The sequence below is a fragment of the Mus musculus genome, chromosome 12 (genome assembly GCF_000001635.26).
Source record: "Mus musculus strain C57BL/6J chromosome 12, GRCm38.p6 C57BL/6J".
NCBI lineage: Eukaryota > Metazoa > Chordata > Mammalia > Rodentia > Muridae > Mus > Mus musculus.
The window spans coordinates 4,252,753-4,276,022 of record NC_000078.6 but is presented as its reverse complement, the minus strand read 5'-3'; the positions used below and the strand labels follow the sequence as shown (position 1 = coordinate 4,276,022).

The 23,270-nt window shown below is 41.9% G+C and overlaps 1 protein-coding gene across 6 annotated transcripts in view; it reads left to right on the top strand.

Moving 5' to 3' along the window:
• The window catches only part of Ncoa1 (nuclear receptor coactivator 1), a 229,845-nt gene that overhangs the window by 201,184 nt on the left and 5,391 nt on the right, over positions 1 to 23,270 (top strand). For all 6 annotated transcript variants that reach the window (XM_006515005.4, XM_030246598.1, NM_010881.2 and 3 more), the window contains exons 15-21: positions 682 to 850; positions 1,015 to 1,329; positions 5,175 to 5,276; positions 8,014 to 8,416; positions 12,415 to 12,589; positions 16,628 to 16,811; positions 22,277 to 22,366. In XM_006515005.4, the coding sequence (XP_006515068.1) occupies positions 682 to 850; positions 1,015 to 1,329; positions 5,175 to 5,276; positions 8,014 to 8,416; positions 12,415 to 12,589; positions 16,628 to 16,811; positions 22,277 to 22,366 (1,438 nt within the window). The remainder of the gene's footprint in view (positions 1 to 681; positions 851 to 1,014; positions 1,330 to 5,174; positions 5,277 to 8,013; positions 8,417 to 12,414; positions 12,590 to 16,627; positions 16,812 to 22,276; positions 22,367 to 23,270) is intronic.

Sequence of the window (23,270 nt, the reverse complement as noted above, 5' to 3'; positions counted from 1 at the left end):
AATAAACCTTTTTAAAAGTGTATCTCCTTTCTTATATTTAGTTACTTTCCAGGGTATTTCTTTAAGCTAACAAGAAGAATATGGAAATTTCTCAGTAGTTGACTAAAGAATGGAGATTGTGATCAAACTGTGCATTAACTACTGTTTTACCTAGGAAGGTGGCTCAGCAGGTAAAAACTTTCTGTAGATTTAAGGACCTCAGTTTAGATTCCCAGATATCAGTAGACACTGGTGTGCTGGCACACATCTGTAATCCCAACTCTGGGAGGCCCAGACAGAGGCTCTCAGAGGCCAGCCAGCCAGCCAGTTGGTGAGCTCCAGGTGAGTGAGAGATCCTTTCTCAGAAACTAAAGTGAAGAGCTACAGAGGAAGGCATTTAACATCTGCCTCTGGCTTCTCATGTGCACATATGAGGGTATACACGTATGCCACACAGTAGCCAGACAAACATGCAAATACATCCAAAACATGTTCTTTGCATCTCTGTACACTAATTATATTCATTTCAGTATAATTAATTCATTATAATTATATTATAGCGTATTTCATTGCACTAGAACTCATTGCCAACATCATAACAGAACTTTTTAAAACCAGATTTTACATATATCTCTGCGTATGTGTTTGCATTCTTAAACCTGAGTCATTTTCTCCTGCCTTTCTCGTCTTCTGCTCCCACAGCCAATGTATTAGCTCACAGCTGGATGAGCTCCTCTGTCCACCAACAACAGTAGAAGGAAGAAACGATGAGAAGGCCCTTCTGGAACAACTGGTGTCTTTCCTCAGTGGCAAAGATGAAACGGAGCTGGCTGAGCTAGACCGGGCACTGGGGATCGACAAGCTCGTCCAGGTGCTTGTTCAGACATGGCGATGAGCTTCTGAAGAGCGTGGATTGAGAATGAATGTGTTCTAAGACTTGCTAGAGATAACTTCTCCACATATACATTTATGTAGACATACATCTCGTGTTGCCAGCACTTTGTTTATAAATTATTTTGGCTTCTTTTCTAACAGGGAGGCGGATTAGATGTATTATCTGAGCGATTTCCACCACAGCAAGCAACACCACCTTTGATGATGGAAGACAGACCCACCCTCTATTCCCAGCCATACTCATCTCCTTCTCCCACCGCTGGTCTCTCTGGCCCTTTCCAAGGCATGGTCCGGCAGAAGCCTTCACTGGGGGCTATGCCGGTTCAAGTAACACCTCCTCGAGGAACCTTTTCACCCAACATGGGCATGCAGCCCCGGCAGACTCTCAATAGACCTCCAGCTGCACCCAACCAGCTTCGGCTGCAGCTGCAGCAGCGGCTACAGGGGCAGCAGCAGGTGAGTGCAGACCTCCTTGGCTCACTCTTCCCCGAGGTTTGTGCCAGAGTACTCCATGACAACACAGGCACTTCAGTGAAAGTGTTGGGCCCATTCCCAGATCTCAGTGAAAAACCCAAAGACCTTCCTGGGTCTGCTAGGATGGGAGTAGGGGAGCCTTCTATTAAGGAATACTGGTACACCAGAGCAGAGCACTTTGAAACCTACAGCTTAAAAGGAATACAGTTTTTGTGGTTTTAGATACAAACACAAATCTAACATTTTAGATTAGATACCATGTAATTACTAAATTAATAAAGAGAACTGTAACTTAGTTTATAAAGTAGAACAAGAAATGCCATTGGACTGTTGAGAAAAAAATAAAATATATGTTATTTTGAAGTTGGTCAGATTGAAGTCTAGTGATGATATGAATGAGAGAAAGGATACATATTGGAGGGTCCGGGATTTGTGCCTGATTTAAACCTCTTGTGTGACAAGAAATGAATCAGTGTGATGCTATAAATATTTAAGATTGTTTTAGGGACAGACAGAGAAAGTTGATCGTTAAGGGCCCTGGGCAGATGGTGGAACCTGCCAGCTCTGTGCCTCTGATTGGGCTGGAGGGTGCTGCTGCTTGTTGTCAGTTTTTCAACTGTACTAGTATATTTCTTTGACTTTCTAGAAAAGCATTTGAAGAAATTGGTTAGAGTGGTACTAATTCAGGAAGAAAAATAAATCAGATGGATTAGAAAGCTGGGACAATGGCAGAGGGCATTTCTGACATTCTCACAACCCTGTCTTCAAGCCATGCACCCTAAAAAAAAAAAAGGAAGGGCAGTGTGGCTTAGTAGCTATAAGACTAACAGGTTCTGGCCAGGCGTGGTGGCGCACGCCTTTAATCCCAGCACTTGGGAGGCAGAGGCAGGCGGATTTCTGAGTTCGAGGCCAGCCTGATCTACAAAGTGAGTTCCAGGACAGCCAGAGCTACACAGAGAAACCCTGTCTGGAAAAAACCAAAAAAAAAAAAAAGAGTAACAGGTTCTGACCGCAAGAACAGTCAGATAAATCCTTTACCTCACTAAGAAGCACGGACCACGTAAGAGACTCCAGCGCTCTTATCACAGTGCCTGGCATAGTAGCCTTTGGTGAGTGCTAGCTTTATGAGATTGTGTTCAGCAAGTATAATAAACAGTGTAAATGTGTTTCTGTTCTATAAATGGGCTGGTGATGGAAGAGAGGACATGAAGCGATGAAATGGAAAACTCAAAATGATAAAAAGAAAGGAATGTATTTAAAATGCTAGGGTAGAATAAAGCACTCAACAATGAGTTAAGAAATGAGAGGAAGAGAAAGAGAAGCCCTGTTCCTAAGGAATAGTGAGGATAAAGGACTTCATACAGTATTTGCTGCTTCCATGGTTATTGGTATGGATTGGGTTCTCTGTTTTTGCTGTTTCTGTTTTTGTTTTGTTAACTTTTCCAACAAAATCCATATTGCCCATGCTCTCCTCAAACTCAGAATTCTCCCTCCTCAACCAAGAGCTGAGATTCCAGGTGGGCACATCATCACACCCAGATCTGTCATTCACTTTCAGGAAGAAAAGAATCATATAAATGTTGAACATCTTAATTAGACACCCTTGGGGTGCACTCTTTTTTTGGTTTGGTTTGGTTTGGTTTTTGGTTTTGGTTTTTTGGTTTTTTTGAGACAGGGTTTCTCTGTGTAGACCAGGCTGTCCTCCAACTCAGAAATCCGCCTGCCTCTGCCTCCCGAGTGCTGGGATTAAAGGCGTGCGCCACCACGCCCGGCTTGGGGTGCACTCTTAAGTACTCTAAAGAAATAGAAAAGGTAAATAATACAAGGAACTTAAGCAGTCAAAACTCAGCTGTCGTCCCGGAACATTGACTCACACTGCAAGCAGTGTGTGCTAAGTACTAAGTCAAGACTAGAGATGTGCACATGTGCTCAACTTACAAGCTAAGTTAAGGAAATGTGGGCTCAGAAAGCAAGGCCTGGCAAGAAGTGAGGCCAGGTCCCTGACTTCATGAAATTGTATCATATTCAGTTCAGCTAAAAGCTACGTTTGCTTCCAGTTGTTCAAAAACTGGCAAAGGGCTGAGGAGCTGAGGCCCTGCAAAGATTACACACGCAAGAGGGGCTGCGGAGAGAATGGCCTTGCTCTGTTTCCTTTACAGCCCTTAAACACTTGTTCAAAGTGGGAGCATTTAGCAGCTTAGAAAACAGAATGTTGCTACATATATGCTCATGTCCATGGTCTTCTGAGTGTTGTACATACATAGGTTTGGGTAAAGAATCCCTTGATCTGATTATAAACGCATGCTTATTTCTAAATGATTATGAATGTTTTATCTTATTCCACAAAGCTTGGGATTTTTGCTTTAACATTTGTATTGTATTAATTTTTCCTCAAAGTCTGTTTTGTTTTGTTTTGTTTCTGATCTAATGTGAGTCAGAAAATAAATGAATCAGGATTAAGAGGTAAGCTGTTAGGCAATAAGAAACATAATCACTGTTCACAGGGCTTTGGGTTTGCATATGTGTGTGTGTGCACATGTGCATGTGTCTGTATGTGTGTGTGTGTATATAACTCTAATAGGCTATCTTCTTACATATAGTTCAATAAATAGTTCATATCCATAATTATCCATTTGTATAATTTATGACTTATGAACATCAACTAGCACAGAGCTGAGTTTCATGGCATAACCTAGACTACCTGCTACTCAGGAAACCAGTGCAGGGGGCTCACTGGCGCCCAACAGTTCAAAATCGATCTGGGTAGTGAGACCGCAGGATAGCTCAGGAGTAGAGTGCTGGCATCGTGTGTGTGAGGCTCAGTCCTCATCAATGGGACAACAGCAATAAAACAGCAGAATAATGGAGTATTAATGTTGTTGGTACTGTTATCAAATTACATTGAGGAATTTTTAAAAATTAATCTATAGATTATTTAGAATGAAATCTTCAGGTGACTCTTGTTGTCAGATAGAGACGTGTAGCCTGTGACACCAGCCTGAGCCAGACTGACCTTCCAAGCCAGCCTCTCACAGGTTATTCCAGAGATCGAGATTGATGGCTGGAAATAGGAAAAAAGAAGATTTGTAATGAGCAAATTGCAGGCTGCCCCTTCTCGGAGATGCACAGTGTACTTTGGCCAATTAAAAGTGCATAACATTACTGCAGTAAATAAATGTTTCACCTTATGTAACCCTCATTTCCAGTACTTCGTACAGCACAGTATGCTATTTTCCTGGCACATCTATTAATGTCCCGTAGAACAATGTGCTTTGGAACAGCAATTTGGGAAATGTGGGTCTAAAGTGATTACTTCTTCTAGTTAAATAAATAATCCATTTTCTCAGCACATTTGTTTCTTATGTAATTCTCTCTGGCTAATGATATCATGTTGGATTTTCCCCAAATCTAGTTTCAGATGCAGTGTGAGTGCCATGCCGCCAGGGCCTTGGCGTCCGTGTCCCCCACAGCTTCCCTCGCAGGCTTGTCCTCACTTCATACCTGCTCTGTCCTGATATTTTAAGACCTAAATCTGTCTCTTTTCCTCTAACATTTTACTTTCCTGAAGTGGCTATTCACATGCTTTCAGAAGTACACTAATATTGTATGTGTACATTTATGTGTATAGCCTACCTTTAGATGTTCTGAAAACAACGATTATCTGATTGACAGTGGGAGTTATTAGCCCTTTGGCAAATTGAATAGAAGATGTTAGTAAATTTCACTACTAAAACTTTTCAATAATCAATAAAGTTTGTGTTACTTTATAAGGCCATGCCATTTTGGCTGTAGAAGTTGTCATCCTTCCTTGTCTCTATGTCCCTTAGTTGATGCACCAAAACCGGCAAGCCATCTTGAACCAGTTTGCAGCAAATGCTCCTGTTGGCATGAACATGAGGTCAGGCATGCAGCAGCAGATCACACCTCAGGTAAGCCAGACATTGGTAGAGCTCCCCAGCTCACGCAGTGTTGCTTCGTGTTGACTTGAGTGTTGCTGGAATGCCACACTGAGAGTTCAGCTTTAAATGGCACTCCTGGTGTCATTGCTAGAGTGAATCCTGGTGTCATTGCTAGAGTGAATTAGCCTATTCGGGATGGATGCTTTCTCACACTTCTTGTCTAAAGCCCAAGGTGCTGTGCTTCATTTTACTGTCTTTGTTATTTTTTGTGTGATACTGGATAGTCAAGTAGAAAGCTGTGCGCCCTGATCAGCCGAAACAACAGCACTTTTTAGGTTTATTTGTTGTAAGATCATTGTTTATAAACCTAGAGTCATGGAATTTTACACTTAGAAATAACTGAATAGAGGCCAGTGAGATGGCACAGAGGTGAAGACACAACTCAAAACCTGGCAACCTGGGTTCTTTGAAGGAAAGAACCAACTTCACAAAGTTGTATTCTGATACCTGCATATGCAGTATGGCATACACACATGCACACACATGTGCAACAGTACAATAAACATTTGAAACTGGATGCATCCAGATGTGGTGATCAGCACTTAGGAAGCTGAAACAGAAGGATCCCAAGTTTAAAACCAGCCTGAGCTACATGGCCAAACCATACTCACCCAACACACACACTCCAAACAAACAAACCTGAGCACCCTTCCGAACGACATCTAGCATTCACTTCCATATATATTTTAATATTTTTACTTCAACAACTTAAGCCAAGTTGATATGAATATTTAAGAGACAAGAACTGTAGAAATGAGGAGCTGGAGAGATGGTTCAGTGGTTAAGAGTTCTGGCTGCTTTTCCAGAGGTCCCGCATTCTATTCCCTAGTACCTTCATGGTACTTCATGACTGTCTGATCTGTGACAGGAGCCTCTGTTCTCTTATGGTGTGCAGGTGTGCCTGCAGCCAAAGCATACACATATACATAAAATATTTAAATAAATAAGTCTTTTTAAAAGAACAAAACAATAGGGGCTGTTGAGATGGCTTTATGGTTAAGGGCACCGGCTGCTCTTTTAGAGGACCCAGGTTCAATTCCCACCACCGACATGGCAGCTCACAACTGGCTATAACTGACACCCTTTTCTGACCTCCATGGGCACTACTTGCACATAGTACATAGACATACATGAAGGCACAATACCCATATACATAAAATAAAAACAAAGAATCTTTTAAAAATAAAATAAAACAGTCAAAATAGATCTTGAAAAGCTCTTCATGAAATGGACCTTAATAAATTTGGAACAATACAGGAAGCTACCACTAATCAAAGAGATAATGTTGATGAGGCCACTTTTAAAAAACAGATCTGAGCAGTGGTAGCACACACCTTTAATCCCAGTACTCAAGAAGCAGAAGACGGTGAGTTTGAAGCCAGCCTGGCTGGTCTACTGAGCGAGTTTCAGGACAGCCAGAGCTACAGAGAGAAACCCTGCCTCAAAAAAACCAAAACAAAACCAGATATATGAGCATGTTCATGAGTCCAAGTCTAAGTTTCTTGATCTTTTAAGTTGTAAACCTCAGTATTGAATCCCATGTAGGAGAAACTAGGTTGTAAGGAAATCAGACTCTACTTTAGCAAGTCACATGACTTCTGTCAGCGAACCATAGTTCAGTTTTTTCCAAAGTGGACAGCGTCTTGTTGGCAGATTTCGTTTTAAGGGAGCTGTATCTGTGCTTCAGACCTTATTGCTATGCCATGTTGCTTTTCAAGTGACACCTGAAAAGTGGCTTCTGATTAATTTCACCCCCTCCTTTCTCACTATCGTAAGCCACTTATCATAATACCTAGAGTAGTAGTATGCTGCCTAATGATCTGAAATAGCTGTTTCCATTTACGTCTGTTGATGATCTTATTTTTAGTTATTTTCTTTTTAAATGATACTTTTCTAGTTACTGAATCTCCCAATTTGTAGTTTCCCCCCTTTTAATGGCCTTTATAAGTTTTCCTAAGCATAAAGATAATACCTATTTATTATAAATAATTTTGAGAAATACAGAAAATAATAAAATTACTTTCAATCATACTTTATTCATTTAAACAGAGTGCAGCAGTGACGACAGCAAAAACAGGAAAGCCAGTATCTCTGTAGAGAAACAGGGACGTGCATTAGAGACGGAGGTGTAACTATGTTAGGGACTCAACAAGCACAGATTCTCTTGCTTCACTGGGGTTTTGATGTTTCTCAGTGGTTTTCTTGTCCAGTCTCATCACAAAACTACTTAACCTTTACTTTGAGTTTTCTTATATAGTTCTTTTTGACCCTTGTTTTTAATCATAGATATCTAACATTTCTTAGCTATTTTTGTGGCCTATAAATGTACTAAGGGGCTGGAGAGATGGGCCAGCAGTTCAGTTTAGAGCACTGGCTGCTCTCACAGAGAATCCAGGTTTGGTTTCCACCACCCACAGGGTGGCTCATAACCAACTGTAACTCCAGTACCAGGGGATCTGACACCCTCTTCTGACCACAGCACGCCCTGGATGTATGTGGTACACACACATACACATGAAATAAATTTTTTGAAAAAAATAATAAAATATACTATTTTTCTCCTGTGATTTTACTTATAAAACCCTCCATTTTAGTTTTGCTTGTAACATGGTTTACTCCAAGCTACCAGCTTTATCCTATAAGCATTCCAGAATAGGTAGATGATTATAATAATTTTAATAAGTAAGATATTTTCCCTTCTTTGTAGCCACCCTTGAATGCTCAGATGTTGGCCCAGCGCCAGCGGGAGTTGTACAGTCAGCAGCATCGACAGAGGCAAATTATACAGCAGCAGAGAGCCATGCTCATGAGGCACCAAAGTTTTGGGAACAACATCCCTCCTTCATCTGGACTCCCAGTTCAAATGGGGACTCCCCGTCTTCCTCAGGGTGCTCCCCAGCAGTTCCCCTACCCACCAAACTATGGTACAAACCCAGGAACCCCACCTGCCTCCACCAGCCCTTTCTCTCAACTGGCAGCAAACCCTGAGGCCTCCTTGGCCACCCGCAGCAGCATGGTGAACAGAGGCATGGCAGGGAACATGGGAGGACAGTTTGGCGCTGGCATCAGTCCTCAGATGCAGCAGAATGTCTTCCAATATCCAGGACCAGGTAAGCGGGGTGCATGCTGCTCTTCTGACATCTGTAGCTGCTACTAGCTCTGCGTGTGCATCTGTTGCCTGGCTTGGGGGCATTGCTGAAGAGGAAAGGCTGTAAGTGGTACAGTCGAGGCTAGGCTCCAGCCTCAGGCACCACTGAATGCTTGAGTGCTTTAAGACTTCTTAGCCTGTTGGCTGAGATTAGTAAATTAGGGGATTCGTAAGGATTTCTGACAGGGAAACGTTTAACATTTTATGCACAAGTGACGTCCCTAATTTTCCTCCCCTGGGCCCCTGTGAGATCCGCTCAAGCGAAGCCCTTTTCTTAGTACACTCGTTCTAAGTCACTGCGTGGTTCTGTTTTTATAGTTTATCTAAGGGTAATCAATAGTTACAGATTATCTCAGACTTCTTACTGATGGTAGCTAAATAAGTTATGACTTCCTCCACAGTGAATATTTAGGTTTATAGAAGCTTTGTTTTTAATCTTTTGTTTTCACTCTATTTATACCATTTTGAAAAAACAGTTCAGCTTTAAGTGAAAGAAAGTTTAGAAAATACATAATTTCAGCTTTCATAGAAAATTTAAAGTATTTTTGAAATTATAGCCTGTGGAAAAAATGAAAAGAGTAAGTTAAGCACATCTCTGGACAGATTAACTGCGCAGAACGACACAAAACATCACTAAGAGTGCCAGCACTGTGGAATATTCTATACAGTGATCTGCACGTGTGTGTGTAAAGACATAAGACCACAGCAGCGGACCCATGACATTATGGCAGGGAAAGGCAGAGGTCAGCACTACACATGAGGCTGAACGGTCACTACTAGTGCAGAGGACCTAGGTTCAGCTCCCAGCATCCACGCGGCAGCTCACAGCTGTAAAGTAGCTAGCCAGGTCTCTTAATTCCTGGCCAGCCCTCCACCCAGTTTACAGCCCAGCCCCTCCAAACGTTTCTCCCACCAGTTCCCCAACTGTTCTAGCTTCTGCTGAGCTCAGCTTCTCCCAACTCAACTATCTCCTAACAATATCTTCTGTACCAACTGCCTTCTCTTCTCACTCTACTAACCCAATCTACTTTCTCTGCCTCAGCTGGCATTTTTATAATCTATCCTGCTTCCAGAAAGCCAAGAGGCAACTAACACTGAAGGTCATAGAGTCAAGTAGTTCTAACACCTAAGAATTCTTAAAGGGCCATTTGGCTAGCAACTGGGGATCCTTTAAAGGGCCAGGTGCACAAGATAAACCATACTACACACCTCTGTGTTACTCGGGCTCCAGGAGAGCTGACATTTTCTTCTGGCCTCTGTAGGCACAAGGCCTGCACATGGTGCAGATGCATATGTGCAGAGGCTCACATAGACACATAAAATAAAAATAAATCTTTTTAAAGAAGATACATGACTTTCTGAAGAATACTTGAAAGTATTATACTAAATTATCAGCTGCTTGTTCTTTCCTTCTAGATTTTTATAACTTTATCAGTCTTGAAAAACCTCAGCTTTAAGTTACAATTGCTTAGGGAAACAAGTGAAAAGAAAGCACTAGCGTAACAAAACATGAAGAGAAACACAATTTTTAAGGGTTCCTGTTTTAGCCTAAGAGAGTGACAGCAGCCATGTTCACTCTTCCCTGGGACAGAAAGTGTCCAAGGACAGGAACAGTGATCCTAGGGACTGACAGCTCACTGCAGACCAGAGCCCAGCAGAAGTGGCTGGTGCAGAGGGCACAGCTTGAGGAGAGAGCTACCCACAGAAAGCCAAGACTCCATACAGAGGGTCCCGCGGCAGCTCTCGGCCTGCACACATGTGTGCCCATGTGCACACAAGCAGGGCCCAAGCAGCAGGCCTGAAGATTAGAAGAAACAGTGTTCAGAGTTCACACGGGGCCGTTTTCCCGTCTAACTGACCTGGAAAACCTCATAACTCATGGGTGTCGAGTAGAATATCGTTTACCTCAAGTGGGGCAAGAATAAGTCCCGACCCAAATCTTGATCTTGATTTTTCTAGGTACAAGACCCATAAAGAGCTTTGGTTTCTGTATAACCTAACCACGATCAAAGACACTTAAGAAATATTTGTCGCCTGGCGTGGTGGCGCACGCCTTTAATCCTAGCACTTGGGAGGCAGAGGCAGGCAGATTTCTGAGTTCAAGGCCAGCCTGGTCTACAGAGTGAGTTCCAGGACAGCCAGGGCTACACAGAGAAACCCTGTCTCAGAAAAAAAAAAAAAAAAAAAGAAAGAGAAAGAAAGGAAGGAAGAAAGAAAAGAGAAGAAAAGAAAAGAAAAAAGAAAAGAAAAGAAATATTTGCCTTAAAAAATATGTACATTTCTTATAAAGGTAAAATTCAGAAAATCTGAAGTTTGGCTTTTAAAACCACCAGGTAGGCAAAGAAGCAGGAAAGTGTAGCCTGCAACAACCAAACCTAACCCAGATTATTTGAGAAGACAAAAGGGACCCGGGAGTGGGAACAAGAGAGGACAATAAAGGATGTGAATATAATCCAAATATATTGCATACATATGTAACATGTTACAGTAAGACCTATCATTCACACACACCATACAGATGTTAGGATGAGGTAGGAACTTTCATGTTCAAAAATCGTCACTTTAAGAAATTAGAAACTATAAATGCATTCTGTGTGTTCAGTAAATTAGAAGGAGATTTGAGCATGTTAAATAGAAGTATACATAACATCAGTAAAATAGAAATCAAACTTACAGAGAAGAGCATAGGTTAAAAAAAATACAGTAGGTGTTGTGAACAGCTGGTTAAAAGTTACATAAGAAAAGAATAACAATGGAAACTAGAATAACCAAAACAGTTTTGTACAGGAAAGATAAAATTAGCCAAATATTTAATTTCAAAGACTATACATACATACAGTGAGATGTATATCACTAGAACAAAATGTCTATAAATAAAATCCTATTTTATACCAATTGCTTCTTAGCATAGTTATATTGATGTCTGCTAATAAGCATGTTTCTAAACTTAAAAAGGAATGAACACTGAGCTGACAAATGCACCAAAATGGTTGAATCCCAAAAGTGTCATGCTAAGTGAAAGAAGCCAGGCACAAAAGACCAGATATGGTATAATGATGATATGATACCCCTGTGAAGTCTGCACACGCTTTTGTTTAGCTCCACTGGAAGAATGCTTGTCCAGCATGCATAGGCCCTAGGTTTAACCCCAACTTCACATGGTGGATCCACACTTATAATCTCAGCAATTCAGGAGGTAGAAACAAGAAGGTAAAAAATTCAAGATAATCCTTGACTCTGTAACAAGTTCAAGGCCAGCCTGGAAGCCTTCGGATCGTGTCTCAAAAGCAAAGAACAGTTTATATGGTGATGCGTGCAGAGCTGAGATAGCATGGGAACAGACAAGGATTGTCCCTTAGGAACAGGCAGGGAAGATCAGGAGGGAAGCAAACACCTAAGCTGCATTGTGGGAGGGGCCACACAACTCTGTGCATTCACTGAGTCACTGCATATGGATGCCGTGGGTGACTTTCTCGTCTGTAAAGAAAGCTTTTTTCAAAGAGGGGAAAGGAAGACAGCACACACAGAGAAGCCTGGGAAGGAGTGGCCAGCAACATTCTGATGATTTTGCATCTCACAAATAGGCTTTTCTTGCCTAATTGTTTTCCTTTCTCAAGTTTTTTTTTTTTTTGCTCAGACAAGAAATCTATTATATATGTTCATTATTTGAACTTGAAAATTCTTATTAGCAAATAAATAAATAAATGAAACAGAAAAAGATCAAATATAATCCTGCTGTAGAAATGAATATCACAGCAACTTAAAGCCCTTCCAAACTTCTGTCCTTGTTTATCTACTTGTACTAAGATTCCCTACAATGTTAAGAGACCACTTTTCCTTCATTTTTGCTCTGTTAAAGAAGCAATTTCTAAATGACTTATAGCAACTGCTTTTTTATTATTATATGATGTTGATACATTTATGATTGTATTTACATCAATTAATGTGTGTCATTTTCAGGACTAGTTCCCCAAGGTGAGGCCACCTTTGCCCCATCTCTAAGCCCTGGGAGCTCCATGGTGCCGATGCCAGTCCCTCCTCCTCAAAGCTCTCTGCTCCAGCAAACTCCACCTACTTCTGGGTACCAGTCACCAGACATGAAGGCCTGGCAGCAAGGAACAATGGGAAACAACAAGTAAGGGAATAGTTTTTCTGTATGAGAGTCCCTGGCACTCCACAGCCCATAAGAGCAGCCATGCTTCCTTCATGTGATTGTATGTTCACAGTCCGAGAGACTGCACTGCCATTTACATGATGGAAGGACCTGAATTGTGTTATTGACAAAGGAAAATAGGATTGTTAACTGTATGAAGTAGCAGTTCATCACTTAGGCGGATTTGTGTGTGAGCGGTATAAGGGTCTAGTGGCTCTGGCCTTCTCGTCCCCGTCCTCACACAACTGAGGGGTGAGGCCCATGCCCATCAGTAACAGCTTTCCTAGGACAGATGGAGAAAATATCTTCAAAAGGAAAATATTTTATTATCTCAGTAGGTACAGAAAAAGATCAAGCTTGATACCCACTGATTCAAATAAAATCTCCATTCTGTGATTATAAGAAAATCTTTTTATTGAAATAGAGTAGATAGTTTCTTAAAGCCACACTAGTAAAATGCAGAGAGGCACATAGCAGCACTCCATTCAGCTCGTGTGAAAGCTCTCAGACGGGACCCAGCAACCCTGAGGCTTCTGGAGTCATCTGCTTTGCCTGATCTTGCAAGTCTACAGTCTTAGTGGCCTCATCTTACCCGCTTAGCTTATAAAGTTACCTTGCTGAGGTTTTTTTCTTCTTCTTCTTCTTAATTCTGAATGCTGAACTTCTCACACATCACTTGCTTTTATAAGGATTTTAATTTGGTTGTGTCTTGGTTCTAATGACAGGGAAGCCATTTAGTCTGACAATCTAATAAGTAAAGTGGTTAAAATTGAAAACATAAAACCACATTCTCTTAAAGTTCACTGAAAGGTGGGAGAGGAAACCTTTTGTGAGAGAACTGTGTAGCTCTCAGTAAAGACTGTGTGTAAATGGGTGAAACCATCTCTGAAACATGCAAGAAGCATTTAGTCTCCTAGTGCGTTCTAATCCCAACTTCCTGAACTCACTTGAAACTTCATAGTCTGTCATTATAATTGTACCCTGTAGGCACACAGCCCCCCTTCCCAGATCTTTCTGCTGTGCTTAGACACAGCGGCTCCCCAGTGAAACCCTGGGGTGAATGCTCCATGCTGGGGGCACCTACATAATCAGTTTAAATATGAATGGCTAGCAGTTAGCTCAACAGTGGAGTTCTTACTTAGCACATACAAGCCATGAGATAGAGGCCCTAGAAATAAGGGCAGAGAACAGGGAGGAAGTAAAGAAGAAAGGAAAGAGAAAAGAGAAGAAAGGAAGGGGAACAACTGGAAGCCAGGCTGACAGGTTTCACTAGCCTGTCTCTGTGGCACCTTGCACTTTAAAAGACTTTAAAAGACTGTGCTCTGCTCACCTCCACCCACGCCCTGTCGAGCCAGGCAGGCTCATCTTCACCACTAAAAACTGTTCCTGCCACGGTGGTTAGTGTCCCAGTTGATGCCAGGTTCAATTCCTGTCAGAGCCTTTGACGTATTTACCTTTCTTTTTGTTTAAGTTCGTTCTTCTTTCGGGTTTTAGAGCACCTTTCTTTCTTGCTCTCTTGCTGCTGGTGGATTTCCTCCTCCTTAGTCTCTCTTGCTGGAAGCCATCATTTGCTGGAGGTAAACCCTGTGGCCTCCATGCAAGCCCAGGAATCCATCCTAGGGCCTCTTTCTCATAACTACTTGTTCTCTTGGCTATGACATCCAATCTTAAGGCAAGCGTTGGGAGAAACCTGGACTCTCAGCACTTGGGAGGGAGAGGCAAGAGGCTCAGGAGTTCAGGACTGACTTCCATTACCTAGTGAGTACAAGGCCAACATGAGCTGCATGATGCCCTGTAAAAGACAAAGACTGTTGAGGCCAGGGGGTGGCTCGCTGAAGGACCTGCCTAAGTTTGAACTCCAGAAACCACATCAAAATGCCAGAACTGTTGGCACCAGTTTATAATCCAAGGCTAGAGGGTCCCTGAGCTCTCTGACAAGCCACACTAGTCTAAATGGTGAGCCTCAGGCCAGTAAGAGATCCCCACTCCACAGGAAGTAGATGATAGTCCTGAGCAGGACACCTAGCTGACCCCAGACCCTCACACACACACACACACACACACACACACACCCCTATAAACACATTCATGTCCTCAGTCACCCTATATCTCTCCTCGACTTACTGTAGCAAGTATCTGTATGATTATGCTTTTATGTAAAGTTTAATCTCTAGCCTATACATCTCCTCAAATATCATGCTGTATATCCAGCTGCCTAACTGACATCTCAGACTCAGAAGTCAGAAGGTATCACAAATCTAACATGGCAAACCTAACTGATACTCTCCCTAAAGCCTGATCCTCTCTGACCTTTCTCCATCTTAGTACATGACAGCTCTGTTATTCTAACTGCTCAGAAGAAAAACTTTTCTGGTTTTCACCTCTCATATCAAGCAAACCAACAAATCACACTATTGCTCCGCTCACCTACTGCATCCAACACAGGGCAAAGCAAGCATCAACACCTTTGTCCTGTAGCTTCCTTTGTCCTGTCACTGTAGCTTCCTGTCCCAGCTACAGCCAGAGTAATAGCCCTATTCCCAAGGCAGATGTCAGAACTCTAATAGTTACAGCGAATCTAGAACTGGGCTGTCTCTGGGTCACTCTCATCTATGTGGAGAACTCCACACAGACCTTAGAGTGGTTCTAAGCAGAACCACTGTAAAAGCCACACCCTGTTGTTTCTCAGACTTACTTAAACAAGGACCTCTTTGGTTGTTACTAACCTGTAGTGCCAATGGGAACCACTCTGGACCAGTGTCTTCATCTTCCTCTTTTTGCCCTCTATTTATGGGTTGAAAACTAAGTAGCACTACTTCAGAAAACAGTGGTCGTCCCCATGAGGTGGGCAGGAAAGCAGGTCCATGAGAACTGGACCTAAGGTGCCAGGGAGCCAGAGGGCTCTAGCTTCTTCCTTTGATGGAAGAAAGTAAAGTGTAATTAAGAACAGTCTGAAGGAACACAAGCTAATATATTGTTCCAAATGTAAATCTGAAAGAAAATTAAGCTCTAGCTTGGCTTTCTTCAGTTTGAGATCACTGCAGTTCTTAGGACTTCCATATGTGTTAACTTATAGAGCTTGGCTCCCCCAGGGATGACTTGGGTACCAACTGACAAATGAATGCTATCTAAGGCAATATGTTCTTGTTGGAAAGTGAACGTAGGTCAATAGACGTATTTAGTCCCTTTGCTTGTGGGAACACTGCCTAACAAACCTACATACTGTGCAGACTTGAAAGGTTCATAGATACAGTATTGACTGTTTCTGAGGCATATAATTTTTAGTGTTTTATAATTAACTTGGGGAGGAAATTGCTACTTTTCTTCAACCATGATGAATAGACTTTTTCTTGGCTTGTTGATTTCAGTATGATTACCTTAATGGACTGAAGCTATAGATGTCAGGAAGTCCTACTTACCATTGAGAGCTAACAAAGAATAAATAACAACTGGTGAAATCGCTTTTGGAATCAGAAATAACGATTGAGTAACAATCAAAATATTTGGTATATTTAGATCTTACAAAAGGCAAAGTATACATTTGCTCATTGAGGATTTTCAGGGTTTGAATATAAAGTTCCAGTTTGAATCTACATCGAATTTATTCAAACTTATTTTAACTACTAAAACACAACTACTAAACTTATTTTATGTTTGAAGTGTTTAGAATAGTAACAACCCAAAACCTGACCATGAATAAGTATGGAAGTCAGTTAAAAACAAGTCCTCTGAAAAAACAAGCTGCCCTTATATGTTGCTTCCAAGAAAAGATGTAAAATGTATCTGTGTTCACCACTGAGGAGGGAACTCGACATGAACCATTTCATTATTAAGCCCATTAGGCAGAATTCAGAATGTACCTAAATTATGATCTGCTCTGATATATAAAATACAGCCTTATGTGTATTTAAAATGTAAAATATTTTATTTGGAATTCTGTCTAATAAAAACAAAATCCAGTCCCATTAACCCTGTGTTCATGAGCAATGCATGTAACTTAGAGTGTTTTTGAGTTAACAGTGTGTTCAGTCAAGCTGTCCAGAGCCAGCCTGCACCTGCACAGCCAGGAGTGTACAACAACATGAGCATCACCGTGTCCATGGCAGGTGGAAACGCAAACATTCAGAACATGAATCCAATGATGGGCCAGATGCAAATGAGCTCTCTGCAGATGCCAGGGATGAATACTGTGTGCTCTGAGCAGGTAAGCAGCATAGCTGGCAGACTCGCTACACACAACACAACACTGTCAACTACCAAGGAAAACCAGGTATGTTGACAGTTATCAGCAAAAACCATGCTTCTTTATTCCTTCCCACCATCTCGTCCTTGAAAGATAGAGCGGGGAATCAATGGTTAAGAGCATTGGCTGCTCTTCCAGAGACCCAGGGACATGGGGGCTCACAATTATCTGTAACTCCAAGGATCCCAACATCCTCTTCTGGCCTCTGCATATATGTGGTGCACAGGCACATGCATAAGCAAAATATCCATACACCTAAATATTAAAAAGAAAAATAAAAAAACATAAAATGAACCAGACAAATGGCTCGGGGGGTGAAGGTGCTTGCTAATCAGTCCTTACTACCTGAGTTCAGTCTCTGGGACCCCTCGGGCCCACAGGTTAAAGGAGAGAACTGACTCCTGCAAACTTCCTTCTGACACCCCCAGACTATTATAGAATAGTATTATAGATTATAGGATAATATCATAGTAATATTATACAATACACACACACAAACTAACTATCTTTCCTATAGATTTCTCTTTTTTTTAGTTCCAGTTTCCCAGAAATTACATAGTAAGCCTAAGGAAACAGAACCTAGTGACTTAATAATGTGTATCATCTCGTTTACTTATTTTAGGCAAGTCTCATGTAGCCCAGGCTAGCCTACAACTGTCTATGTGCAGGAGGATGATCTTGAACTCCTGCTCTCCTTCCCCCACCTCCCAATTACTAGATGCTTCAACGCCCAAATAGTGATCTGTATCTTGTAGCAAAATAAAGGCACAAAATCAAATTATTTTTATCCTTGTTATTATTAGATTAGGTTATTCACTGTCTCCATTAGATTAAAACAAAATAAAATGAATTGGGCAAAAATAAATCTAATGGGTGTTCCTTTTTTTAAAATTTAATTTTATATTCCATTCCCCACCCCCTCCCCATTCACCCTCCAACTGCTCCACATCCCACACCTCCTCCCCACCCCACCCCATTTCCACGTGGATGTCCTCACCCCCCACCCCACCTGACCTCTAAACTCCCTGGGGCCTCCAGTCCCTTGAGGGTTAGGTGCATCATCTCTGAATGAACACAGACCTGGAAGTCCTCTACTGTATGTGTGTTGGGGGCCTCTTATCAGCTGGTATATGCTGTCTCTTTGGTGGTCCAGTGTTTGAAAGATCTTGAGGGTCCAGATTAATTAAGACTGCTGGTCTTCCTACAGGATTGCCCTTCTGCTCAGCTTCTTTCAGCCTTCCCTGATCCAACAACAGGGGTCAGCAACTTCTGTCTATTGGTTGGGTGTAAATATCTGCATCTGACTCTTTCAGCTGCTTGTTGGGTCTTTCGGGGGGCAGTCATGCTAGGTCCCTTTTTGTGGGTGTATCATAGCCTCAGTAATAGTGTCAGGCCTTGGAACCTCCCCTTGATCTGTATCCTACTTTGGTCCTGTTGCTGAACCTTCTTTTCCTCAGGCTCCTCTCCATTTCCATCCCTGCAGTTCTTTCAGACAGGAACAATTATGGGTCAGAGGTGTGACTGAGGGATGGCAACCCCAAACCTCACTTGATGCCCTGTCTTTCTGCTGGAGGTGTGGTGTGCTCTATCAGTTCCCTCTCCCTACTACTGGGCATTTCATCAAAGGTCCCTCCCTATGAGTCCTGGGAGTCTCTCACCTCCCAGGTCTCTGGTGCATTCTGGGTGGTTCCCCCCAACTTCCTATTTCCTGAAGTTGCCTCTAACAGGTGTTCCTTATGTAGTTGTTTTTTACCTTTTTGTTCAATTCAGCTGTCTTTGCCTTTTAATTAGATTGGTTATTCCATGTATATTTAATGTGGTTATTGGTATGATTGGATTTTTTGTTTTGTTTTGTTTTTTGAGACAGGGTCTCACTATATAGCCTTGCTGGGCCTGGAACTCACTATGTAGGCCAGGCTGGTATTGAACTCATAGAGATCTGCCTGCCTCTGTCTACTGAGTGCTGAAATTAAAGGCATACACCACCATGCCCCATGGTATGGTTGGGTTTATGTAGCCCATCCTATTTGGTTTTGCTTTGTCCTCTTTTTGACTTTTTGAATGTATAGTTGAATGTTTCTTTGTTCTGTCTCCTTTGTTAGCTTATTCACCATCATATAGCTGTTTGGGTATCTTAAGCTTTGCTTTAGCATTTATATTCTTTCACTTTCATTGCCATCTTGCAGTGGTATTAAGTCACCTCATATGTAGTATAAGGACCTTATGCAGTGTGTTTCCCACTTAGCCCTCCTATGTTATAACTTCCATTGTATCTGCATATGCTATATATGCCTCACTACATGGTCATTATTTCTTCAGACAGTCAACTGTTTTTAAATTTTAAGTAATTTTTCTGTATTTGCCCATCTGGTATAATTTCCTTCTTCCTGTAGTATTTATCATAGTACAGGTCTGCTGCCAAGTCTTTTGGCTTTCTAAGTCTTTGTTTCTGCTTTATCTTTGGAAGTATTTTTCCCAAGTCCCAGTGCGGCAGTGTTAACTTTCAGAACATTAAAGCTGCTGCCTTGCCGCTCCCTCTGATGAGGGACTTACCTCTCGTCACTGTGTGACGTCACTGTGTGACGGAGCTCCAGTGATTGATTTACCTCTCCTCACTGTGTCCTCTGTGTGACGGAGCTCCAGTGATTGCTGATTGCTGATGATGTGCTTTTCTTTCTTCCTGTTCTTAGGACTTATTTAGATTCTTGATCCATGAATGTACAATTTTCATCAAATTTAGGAAAATGTTCGTCATTCTTCAAGCTTTTTTTTCTGTCACTATCCCTTCCCTCCAGTTACACATATAGTAGACCATTTGGAGGTATCCCATCATTCACTGATACCCTGGGGCTGAAGGAGGGAGTTGATTTTAGCACAAAGTTTAGTCTCTCTCTCTCTCTCTCTCTCTCTCTCACACACACACACACACACACACACACACACACACACACACACGAGGTGAGTGGGTCCTATAGCCCAGGCTGACCTTGAACCTCTGATCTTCCTGGTTCTTCAAGTATTGTGATTACAGACATGTGCCACCATACCTGATGTGGTGCTAAGTGTTGAATCCAAGACTTCATGTATCCTAGCTAGCACTTGACCAGCTGAGATGTATCTGAAGGCCCCTAGGTGTTTATTTTAAATACTTTCTATTTTCCTAGCTTAAGGTTCACTGATGTTTTTCATTATCTAATCTGTTAATTTTGTGTGGTGTGTTTTTCATCTACATTTCAATATCTGGATGTTATATATGAATCTTCTATTTCAAATTGCTAATGTACCTTTCATCTTTCCTGTTTTCTTCCTTTGTTGTTGAGTCATCCCCTCCTTCAGCTTGTATGTAGATCTGGAGATGGAACTCAGGTCATTGGCTTATGCAGAAGGTGCCTTACCTGCTGAGTCATCCGGTCATAGGAGTTACATGAGAAACTTAAGTCATCTTGCCAGCTCTCTTTTTTGAATGAGCCAGGTTTTTCATTATTTCATTTCTTGAATTTGAAGTATTCTTTAGTTACAACCTTGGCTTAAAATTCCTTGCCACAAACAAGCCTTAACCACTATCCAACTATAACAATCATTTTACAGGGTTTTCCCCTCAATCAGTTTTTTAGAAGCTTATCTGATAGGGGTAGTTTCTTGTTGCTTTTAACCTTAGTTGGGTTGATTTGGTATTCATCACAAAGGGAGGCCTCCACCAAGTAGAAGTATTTCAGCTCATCACAGTTGGACACAAGTGCACAAAGATGAGCTTGGTGCTTGTAAGGCTTTAGCAACTTCACAGTTCAAGTGCTAGACCATCATAGATGTCTTCAGGGCAGTCTTCAGTCCCTCCTGCAGTCAGTGTTAACATCCATTACACCTCTCTCAGCAGTGCCCTCCTTAGGCATGGCAGTGGGCTCTATGAGAAACTGACTCTTGAGCTCTCCAAGCCTCTACCTTTAGGGGAGTTGGCAAAGTAAGAGCTCTTCTTGCTTCTTGAACATATGGAAAACAACAATCTCAAATCCTCACCAGGTGAGTCCTATCACCTGAACTGTCTTGGAACTGATTTCAGTTCATTGGTTTTCTTTTTCATTATGGCTCAAAAATTCTCTGTTCTTTGTATGACTGGTAATTTTTCTGTTGATCATAAGACTATGAAATTTACCATCTATCTTCTTACAAATATTTCTGATCTTTGTTAGCAGTTAGGTTCCTTTCAGGTCTTTCTTTTTATTTGGCATAAAGCAGTACTTATTCTATATGCCCTTTAGCCTTAGTAGTAAGGCTCCACTGTATTTCCTGCTACCTCATGAATTTGGCATTTTTCCACTCTGGCTGGTGCGATGGAGACCTGGTCCCAGCCCTGTGTGGGCTTTTGGAATTATCCCATTTTATTTATTCAGGCATCTCTTTCCTCTACACTGTAAGCCACAGACCAGAGGACCTTACACATTTCAGACCTGTCTCTTTGAACTTTTCTTCTTTGATATTCTGCCCTGTGAATTCCAACAGCTTCTAAACTCAAGGAGCCTACTCAACTGTAGATTAGAAAATTGCTACAATAGTAAATTCCCGATAGTTTTCCAGATCTCAGAGATACAGTGCTCTGCATTGCCTTTGTCTGGTATCTTAAAATGCCTTTGTTTCATACTCTATCCAGGTTTTTTGGGGGGAGGGTGTTGTTTGGTTGGTTGGTTAGTTTGGTTTTGGTGGTTTTGTTTTTGTTTTTGTTTTTTTGGTGAATTCAGACAGTGGTATAAATGTGATCTTTGCTACTGATTCTGTTTTTAAGATTTATTTTATTAAAAGTAAGTGTGTGTGTGTGTGTGTGTGTGTGTGTGTGTGTGTGTGTGTTTGTATATGCATGTGGGGGTGTGTATGTGTTCGGGTGCATGCATTTATGTGGGTATGTGCACCCACATATAAGTGCAGTTGTCTGCAGAAGCCAGAGGCATTGGACTCCCCTGCAGCTAGAGTTAGAGATGGGTTGAGCCACCTGATATGGATGCTAAAAACCAAACTCAGGTCCTCTTCGAGAGTAGCTCACCATCTCTCCAGCCTTTGTTACTGCTTCTTAGCTGAGGTGGTGAATCAGCTTGAGTGTGTATCCATGTGTGAGAGGAGGAAGAGCAAGTCAAAGAGAGACAGAAAAAAAGAATTTATTTTTTATTCATGTCAATTATTAGAATACACAGAAAAGTATACAACTCATTGACTCTCACAAGCCAAGCACTCCAGGCCACCACCTAGGTCAGCAAGAAAGCAGCACCAGCGTCTAGAAGTTCCTCCTAGTCTCCACCCACAAAGGACTTTCTGCCTCACTTGTGGCAATGTGATAAATTGGCAGTCCTCTTAGAACTTTTCTGTCTGTCTTATTGAAGAATGTGGTTTTCAGCTTAAACAACTAGCTGAAAATCTGCTCTTTTGTTTATCCTTAATAGATGAATGATCCAGCACTGAGACACACAGGCCTCTACTGCAACCAGCTCTCGTCCACTGACCTTCTCAAAACAGACGCAGATGGAAACCAGGTCAGTAAGAAAGACAATCCTAGCGCAGAGCTGGCAGATTCGATCACTCTGGATACGTGGAGGACGTCACATGGCATATGTTAAGAGCTGTACCCTGGAAGTCAGATGTGGGTGTGCTCCCTGGCTCCTCCCTTCCCAGCCATGGCACTGTGGGATTTTAAAGACCTCTCTTGAGCTTTGTGTGACTACAGAACTGCCACGATACTTGCTTACTGGGTGTTGGGAAGGTTAAATGAGATAAGCTGCAAAGGGTTTCACTGGGTTCCTGGGTCAGATAGTAGAATCACAGATGTGGCCACTAATCAGTGATACCAACCCTGCCAGGCAGTGTGATCTCAGACATTGCAGTGCGCTGAGCTAGCCTCCCTAGCAGGGCGCTTCTGAACAGCACAACATAGCAAGATGTCTCTTTCCTAAATTTGGGGGCAACTAATTTAGTCTTCAGTCTCTTAATATTAACATAGGCACCAGAGTACACAGAGACACAAAAATACATACGTACATCCTCACTGTAAAATGTATGACTTGCAGGGCGCCGTGCTCTCCACGGTGGGCTTTATCTCATTTAACCTTCCATTGTAACTGTGGAGGCTGCAGTACTCCTTTCCTTCACAGACGAAGAAACGGAACCTGAGGACCTTTAACTATGTGCATTATTCACAAAGCTAGAACGAGCTTCCCACTACCAAAGGCTTCTTGGAACCTGCCCATGAATTGTTGTGTAACCAAAGAAAGTAGACTACCAAATGTACACTATAAATAACAAAACTGAAGCATTCAGACAAAAGAAACAGGGATGACATACAGCTCAGTCGCAGGACACTTGTCTACCTCACAGAAGGCTCTGAGTACCATCCCAGTACTGAAAAAAAAATCAATGAATAAAGCTAAGATGGTCAGAGAC